The sequence below is a fragment of the Lathyrus oleraceus genome, chromosome 1, assembly GCF_024323335.1.
Source record: "Lathyrus oleraceus cultivar Zhongwan6 chromosome 1, CAAS_Psat_ZW6_1.0, whole genome shotgun sequence".
Lineage (NCBI taxonomy): Eukaryota > Viridiplantae > Streptophyta > Magnoliopsida > Fabales > Fabaceae > Lathyrus > Lathyrus oleraceus.
In genome coordinates, this window is record NC_066579.1 from 385,825,596 (window position 1) to 385,834,689 (window position 9,094).

The window sequence follows — 9,094 nt, forward strand, 5'->3', positions numbered from 1 at the left end:
TTTCTTCTTTCTTGCAAAGTTAGAATTTTCGTTAGTACCAAAATATTTACCTAACCTTTTTACAAGAAGCGCGAAGTTCTCGTCTTTCTCCGGATTGTCTTCTTTTTCAACTTCTTTGGAATCAACTTTTAAGGAAATGCTTTTGGATTTCTTGTCTAGATTCTCATGCTTTTCAAGTCTACCAAATTCCGTCTCATATTCTTAGAGTTTACTAAACAATTTTGCGGACATCATCGTCGATAGATTTTTCTTTTCGGATGTCGCGGTCACTTTCGGTTGCCATTCTCTAGTTAAAGATCTGAGTACTTTAAGATTAAGTTCATCATTAGTTAAAGTCTTACTGAGTGTTTTCAAGTTATTCGTCAAATGCACAAATCTTTTCTGCAAGTTGAGAATTAATTATCCGGGCTGCATTTAGAATAATTCGTATTCTTGACTTGACGTATTCAATCTTGATCTTTTAACTTTCGTGGTTCCTTCATGTGTTTCGACCAAAATATCCCATATTTCTTTTGTCGTTGTACATGTTGAAATGCAACATAAATTATCCATGCCAAGAGCACCTTTAAGAAGATTTATTGCTTTCTTGTCATAAAGAACATTTTTCTCATCATCTTCATTCCATGATGCTTCAGGCTTAAGAGTACCAACGCCATTAACAACCGTAGTAGGAATGAAAGGACATTCTAGGATAACTTTCCAAACATATTTTCCTTGAGACTCTAGATGCACCTTCATACATATTTTCCAAAAATAGAAATATTCTCCATAAAATAGACAGGGCTTGTTATTGTTGCCACCGCCTCTAAAAATAAGATTTGAGTTTGCGGAAGCCATGTGGATCTTTTAAGAGCAGGTTAGAGTGCGTCTAAGAGGGGGGGGGGGGGGGGATTAGGACCAATTAAATTTTTTGGTTTTAGAGACAAGTTTGTTCTTATTTTTCTGGTTTGGTGATGAGTTTAGAAAGGGATAAAGTGAAGAAAAATAGAGAACACAAGGATGTATCCTAGTTCCCTTCACAGTCTGAAGGTACGTCTAGTCCCCTTTCAACACAAAAGAGATTTTACTATCTGTTAGGACTTGTACAAGACCAACACAATCACCAAGAACAAACCTCTTGTGATTCACCAAGTTGATATGAGAACAATCCTCTAAAACTCAACTCTCTTGCTTCCAACAATCCTGGACAGCAAGGTGTTTACAACCAATTCTAGAAAATATTAAGTAAAGAAAGTATATTAAAATATATCAATCACTATGACTGATATTCTCTTCCAAATAAGCAATTTATAAGGATATATTAGTGCTCAAGTGTTTATGAATATGAGAGGAATTTTCTGGACTGATATATGTGAAGAATGTAGAAAATTTCTTAATGAAAGTTCAATGATCAAAAACACTTGTTTGAAAATGAATGAGTATAAGATTTCAAATTGCAATGGAAGAGGTGACTTTTGATTTCTGAAAATAGGAATATATATGTATATCACCTTAACACCTATTGAATGAGTGTGATTCAATGAAGAGATGCAATGGTTAAGGGATGATATTTGAAAAACGTTCAAACCACATAACATACTAGAAATAACTACTGCTTCAGTGGAAATCGATTTCTGAAAAGTGGGTAATCGGTTTCACCGAAGTGTTAATTCTGAAAATTTAAAATTTTGTGAGGGAAATCGATTTCTCAAAAGGGAGTAATCGATTTCCTTGCCTAAAAACTGAATTCTTGAGGTAGGACACGAAATGGAAATTGATTCCTGATAAATGGGTAATTGATTTCCTAAACTGAATATTGAAAAAATATTTGAAAAAAATATTATAGAAACAGTGATATTTGGGGCACAATGGACCATTCATGCAAGGAATATTTGGAGTAATTTTGGCATTAAGTTATCAATATATATCGCATGCTTGTACCTTAATAAATCAAGATCAATGTTAATCTTCAAAATAAGTCTTGAATCCTTTGATGCTAGCTCTTACACATATTGAATTTTGAGTACTTGATTTGATTAAATGAACTTGAAGCTTTTTCCATGCTTTTGACATGATCATTTGATTTGCACTTTATCTTCACCAAAACACATTGGATGGAGAGTCTTAACTTCACATATGTATACAAGAGAGATGTAGCAATCCAACCCTACAAACCCTAAATTTGATGTTGATTTTGACACCTTTTCTTCCCTTGATAAAAGCTTGATCAAGTAACCCAACAATGCTGATTTGATTCACCGTCACACGCTACTTCTTTGCAAGAAACCCCTTGTCCTTAAAACCTTTCACTCGATCGAATCCAAAATGCTCAATTTTTGTAACCCAAGATGTACCAATGTGATACGCCATCCCACACTACTCCTTATCAAGAACCTCCCGTTCTTCAAAGAATTCACTCGATAGGATCCGGATTGCGTAATCTTGTCCAAAAACCTTCAAACCCTAAAAGATATTGAAGGAAAACCTTAGCTCGGTTTTCTTATTTGAAACCCTCAAAGATCTCAACCCAATTTACAATACAATCAACCTAAATTGGACGTTATCAACCCTAATTCTAGATGGAATCCAAATAAAGAATGATTATGTGTAGTTTGTTGTGTATATCCATAGAATGAGGTTGAAGATGATGATAATGCTTTGAAATTCTGGTTTCGTATAAGTTTCTATAAATGATACATGTGTGAAGTATTTATATGCATGCATGTTTGGAGGCAAAAAGAATGCAAAAAATTTGAAAAAGTTATGAATTTTTGGAAAAATACGTTGCATGAGCCGACCTGTGAAAGTCATGAGCCAACTTGTTCAATGCATGTTCTGACCTGTAGAGGCGACACTTCTAATAGAAGCCACATGCTTTAAAAATGCAGTACTTAAGCCGACCTAAAAATCGTATGTGTCGACCTGTATAGGTCATGCACCGACCTATGCAGTCTGCACATGCTACCGACTTTAAAAATGGAGTACATGATCCTACCTGAAAATTGTGTGCGTTGACCTATGCAGTCAGCACATGCTACAAATTCTTAAAAATGAAGTACATGTGCTGACTTGAAAAATGGATGTGTCGACACATCAAATTCTTTTGCCCATAAAACTTTTTTTTGATGCATGAAACCTTTTCCATGTTTTTATGCTTCCTATTGCTAAGATGCACATTGAGAATTAGAGGATACCATCCAATATACACCAACGTTAAAGTATCCTAGTTTTGACATCATACAAAATGCATATAACGGGAAGTTGCAGTCACACACAAGACCTATACAGGTCACACATGCATCAAATAGGTCGACACATGACTTACATAGGTCGACACATACAACACATTTTTCCAAAAATTCATGATTTTTCAAATCTTTTACATGCCTTTTTCCTCTAACTTGCATACATATAAATACTTCATACATGCATAATTTCTAGTAAGGTTCTAGAGTAAACCTACATGAAATCGGGATTTTAAAGAGTTCTCATCATCTTCAACTTACATTCTATGCATACACACAAAAAAACTACACATAATCATTCTTTGTTTGAGTGCCATCTAGAATTAGAGTTGATAACGTCCAATTTATGTTATTGAATTGTAAATCGGGTTGAGATCTTTTAGGGTTTAAAATAAGAAAACCAAGTTGGGGATTTCCTTCAAGATCAATTAGATATTTGAAGGTTTTGAATAAAATTATGCAATTTGAATCTGATCGAATGAAAGCTGTAAAGAACGAAAGGTTTTTGCAAATGAGTAACATAGGACGATGGGTCATATTGGTAAATCTTGGGTTACAACAATTCACAGTTTGGATCCGATCAAGTGAAGGCTTTGAAGAACATGAGTTTCTTACAAAGGAGTAGTGTGAGACGGTGGAAATTGGCATTATCGGGTTACTTGATCAAGCTAAGATCAAGGGAAGAGAAAGTGTCATAATCAACGTTAAACTTAGGGTTTACAGGGTTGGATTACTTCGTTTCTCTTGTATACAAATTTTGCAAAGTAAGGTTAATTTCATTATTTCAATTCAAGTTCGAATTGAGGGCAAACATATCCATAGCGAGGCCGATTAGGGAACTACCTAAACAGATTCTTGTATACTCTCTCTCTCTATCTCTCTCTCTCTCTCTCTCTTCTCTCTCCTTCTCTCTCTCTCTCTCTCTCTCTCCTCTCTCTCTCTCTCTCTCTCTCTCTCTCTCTCTCTCTCTCTCTCTCTCTCTCTCTCTCTCTCTTACATTTCATTTGAAAATTGTTGAATTCATCGATTGTGCGGTTAATACGTTTGGCTAATTCTTTTGAAAACCATTTGAAAAAGGTTTTATTGAGTTAATCATAATCAATTATATTTTGGTTGGATTTGAAGATCAATAAAACTATACAAAATTCTAAACTAAATAGATTGCACACAAGGTGTTCGATAGTTTGTCTCAATCATATTTTTGTGTATTTTATCATTAGGAATAGTCTATACTTTTAGTATAGCAATCACTTGGCTGTGGTTGATAGTTCATTGATCAAATTTGTGTTCATTATCATACATTTATTGTAACTACGCATATCCAAACTTTTTGATAGCGGTTCGGTTAGACGATTCGATCCAGTCACTTCCGCTTGCCATAAAAAAAATCAAAATAGTTTTTGTTAAAGGTTTTAACTTGGGATCTATTCACCCCTTTCTAGATCGTTGCCTATTGTCTAACAAATCCTCAACCAAATTTATGTTTAATTTAAGAAGACATCCATCAATTGAGAGTGCCTATAAAAACCTTTATAATGGCTGGTAGGATCATCCTTCAACGCATGTCTACTACATTAGACGCATCACTCAAAATTTCATGTGGGAGATCAAAGACAAGACGCTACGGAAGAAGGTTGTGAATGTAGGGTATGCATTAACATAACCTTCCTTCAAACATTACTGCGAAGACATCATATTGACAAATGCAGATGCAATAAGGTGGATCGATAACATTCCATTTGAGAAGTGGAGCGAGACATTCGACAATGGTCAACGACGGGGCCACATGACAACAAATCTTGTGGAATCAATCAACTCCGTCTTCAAAGACATCTGAAATCTACCGATAACCGCTTTGGTGAGAGCAACCTATTTTAGGTTAGGGTCACTATTTGAGATCAAACATTCAAAATGGACTACAATGTTACAATCAGGGCAGCTGTTTAGTGATGCTTCAACGAAATTCATTAAGAAGGAAGCTGCCAAAGCTAACACACATGTGGTCACAATGTTTGACCTTCATAAAGGTTGGTTCACTGTAGCCGAGACAATGGATCACAATAAAGGGAGGCTAATGTAATACTTTCGAGTTGAACTAGATAAAGGTTGATACAAATGCGAAAAGTTCCAAGTCTTTTGTATGCCTTGCTCACATGTCATAACGACATGTTCAAAGGCTCAGCGGGACATTTCCAACTTATTATCTACCGTTTACAAAGTCATAAATCTATACAATGTTTACAACAATACCCTTCTGGTGGTAGCGAAAGAGGATTATTGGTATGCATATCGAAGGGAGATAGTCTGACACAATGAAAACATACAAAGAAAGAAAAAGGATTGCCTAAATAGCATGCATATTCGAACCGAAATGGATACGAAGAATAAATTGCTGAGACTATGTAGTTCATGTCGTCAACCCGGACACAATCGTACTAACTGTCTCAATGTTAGACCAAGCACAACAACATGATTTTATATGTAACCATTTTATTTGATTTTAAAAACAACACTCATTTCATTAATATCAATACATTCAGTTACAACAATTTAAACAACAAATAAACAACAATTCAAACCACAACTAAACAACAAGACAAACAAATACAATGACTAAACAACATAACTATGCGATTACAACCATCAACAAAATTTTCTCATAGTTGTGCATCATAATGCGAACATCCCTGTCAATTTAACATTGTCCTAAAAACGACTTTCTCCATTGTCATTGTACACAGTAACATGCCTTTGAATTCTTCTAATTTTTTCACCCTCTGCAATATTTTCATCTAATCAACAAATTAAGCTCCTGTTAAGATGCTCGAACATCTCTGTGATCCAGAGTCGGATCTTCATCAGAGACTTTACTGTCGAATAAATTAAATCGACATTTATCTTGTGGATATAAGAACACATATTGAAAGATATTTTAAAGAAAATTTGAAAGAGAAATTTATAAGATGTGTGAAAAATAAGAGGAGGGGATCCAATATTTATAGAAGTTGCTAAATAAAACAGTAGTCAATGTATGTGACGCATACTCCTAGAGGATGCATGCATGCGTCATTTGTAGTGATATAATATACATGCAATCGCTATCCCCTCTATAAAATTTTAAAGCATACGCCGACTTTAAGTGGCTATTTCTTTTATGTCCATTTTTTTAATTTGATACCCAATTACTTTGATAACTTTTTTAAAATAATAATAGTTTTAGTATATAATTTTAAAAAATATTGATTATTTTTTAAAAAAAATCTCTTTTTACTTAATTATAAACAAGAGTAGCCTGAAAAGTGAAAAGTGAAAGCCTTGGAATTACTGCTTTTTTACTATGGAATTAATTGTTGAGAAGAATGACAGTGCTTTGAAACTACTTCTTTCGGTGTAAGTTGGTGGCTTCTCTCATCGCAGCTTCCATTCCACCGTATCGGGTAATTCTTCTCCTCACCATGCACACTTATACGAATTACAATTAGAATAATTATTATAATAATTCTCTATTAATTCATCTTTTTCTGTAACCTTGTTTTCCCCGATTAGGTTTCTGAATTTTGAGGTCATTTGTGCTGGTGGATCGGCGTCGTTTTTCCGCCATGGAAGGTAACAAGGATGAAGCATTGAGATGCGTCCGAATCGCCGAAGAAGCGATTGCTTCAGGTAACAAAGATCGCGCTCTCAAATTCATGAAAATCGCTAAACGTTTAAATCGCCATTTATCGCTTGATTCCTTGTTCACAAAGTGCGAACGGCTAGATTCTCAGTCCGCCGCCTCTTCCTCCGGCGTTGGCGCCTCGCCGGCGAAGGATAAACCGGGGAGAACCAGAGATGGTGGTTTGAGTGTAGAGAAGAGTTACACGGAGGAGAATGTTAAGTTGATTAGGGAAATTAAAGGGAAAAGTGATTACTACTCGATTTTAGGTTTGGAGAAGAGTTCTTCTGTTGAAGAGATTAGGAAGGCTTATAGGAAACTGTCTTTGAAGGTTCATCCTGATAAGAATAAAGCGCCGGGTTCTGAAGACGCTTTTAAGAAAGTTTCTAAGGCGTTTAAGTGTTTGAGTGACGATGGTTCTAGACGAGAGTATGATCAAGGAGGGTTAGTTGATGAATTTGAATCGAGTTATAATCAGCAAAACAGTTTTAGGCGGAGGAGGAGAAGGAATACTACGAGTCATGATGTTTTCGAAGAGGAATTTGATCCTAATGAGATATTTAGAGCTTTCTTTGGACAACCTGATGTGTTTGGGAGGAGAAATCATGTTTATACAACTCGGGGCGGCGGTGGAATGGGTAATCAACATCAGAGGCACGAGGTTCAGGGTGGAGGAGGACATTATCTTATGCTGATGATTCAGCTTCTGCCGTTGTTGCTCATTGTGTTGCTTGCTTACTTGCCCTTTTCGGATCCTGAATATTCCTTGCACAAGAACCAGTCCTATCAGATTCCAAAAGTCACTGAGGATTATGGGGTTCAGTTTTTCGTGAAATCTTCGGCATTTGATGCTAATTATCCGATTGGTAGTTCGGCTCGTGAGACCATTGAGGATAATATTATAAAGGATTATAGGAATATGCTTCGTCGTTATTGTCAAGTGGAGATTCAGAGACGTACTTGGAATAGGAATCTGCCTGTTCCTCACTGTGAAAAGCTTCAAAATTTTGGTGTTGTAGTTTGAAGGTATTAGTTAAGGAATCATCCTGTCAGTTTTATGTCGTTTAGAATTGATTGAGTGTTTTTTAATGGATCAAAATTCTAAGTGTATTTCCACTGCCTTTTATTGGGTGCTGATCATGTTGAACTGAAAATAGTTCTAATAAACCCTTTATCCCGTGTTATATTACTGCTCAATAAATTAATTGGCAATGTGCAGGAAGTTTTCTATGAATGAAATAAGAGAAGTTGCATCTATACTTCCTGTGCCAGGATTTCGCGTATATTTGTTCACTGATTTATGGGATGGGGTTACTTTACTTATTGACATGATAATGACATGCCAATTGTATTTGTATCCTACTAAAGATTAAAACTCTAATTAGGTTATGCCAGTGAAATTGGTGGTCTAATTTTGCTTTAAATAGTGAAGTTCATTTGACAATCTAGATTTTGTAAGGGTACATTGCTCAAGTGAGTTTTACTTTTCATATTCACACATATGCCTACAACAACAGCATTCTCATTTCTACATGCAGATCTAATTTGTTCATTTAAATATTAGTTAATAATTTTAATGTCATGCTCCAGTAATTTGTTTTCTGTCGGGGTACTAGGAACTCTCGGGGTATGTTAATGTTTTTGCTTTCTGTTCTAACTTTAAACTTAAAGGACCGGATCTAAAATAGTCTCAGTCACTTGAACTCTTGAAAACCTAGTTAAATGGGGAAACTCATCAGACAGTGTATTTTTGGATTTAATGGGCCTAACCGAAAGTTTCAAGAATAGAAAGAGGGCCTCAGCTCAATTCCTGTCTGAGCAATAGTAGAATGGGACAGCTACACTGATGATCACTCAATGGAAGCCATTGAAGAGATCTTGAAAGGAATTGCACAATGATTTCAGAGATATGTTTCTGATATTTTTCATTTTTAAACTTGAGGATAAGGTTGAATTTCATGGTGGAGGCATTGTTTGTACAGAACAGAAGAGGATGCAAAAGTAGTTATGGAAGCTAGAGGGGGGTTTATTAGTTCAAGTTATAAGGGGAATGCAGGGGAAGAATGATCATTTTGTACATTGATAGCTAGTGAGTGACAGCAATAATCCTTTTTTTTCCTGGAAAAACCTTTGGGCAGAATTATATGCTCTAGTTTTTGTTCATTTCTCAGTAATACACTTACTATATTCTTTTGATTATTTCCATCTTTGCTTC

The 9,094-nt window shown here is 35.5% G+C and overlaps 1 protein-coding gene across 2 annotated transcripts; it reads left to right on the plus strand.

Moving 5' to 3' along the window:
- Positions 1-6,508: 6,508 nt before the first annotated feature.
- Positions 6,509-8,136, plus strand: LOC127138755 (chaperone protein dnaJ 49). Of its 2 annotated transcripts, XM_051065277.1 has the most exons (3): positions 6,509-6,661; positions 6,771-7,905; positions 8,099-8,136. In XM_051065277.1, exon 2 carries the CDS (start codon positions 6,824-6,826, stop codon positions 7,901-7,903), a length of 1,080 nt encoding a protein of 359 aa, XP_050921234.1. In that variant the 5' UTR covers positions 6,509-6,661; positions 6,771-6,823; the 3' UTR covers positions 7,904-7,905; positions 8,099-8,136. The 2 variants fall into 2 exon arrangements, with proteins under 2 accessions (XP_050921234.1, XP_050921226.1); XM_051065269.1 differs by lacking the exon at positions 8,099-8,136 and having other exon boundaries at positions 6,771-8,063.
- The last annotated feature ends 958 nt before the right edge of the window (positions 8,137-9,094 follow it).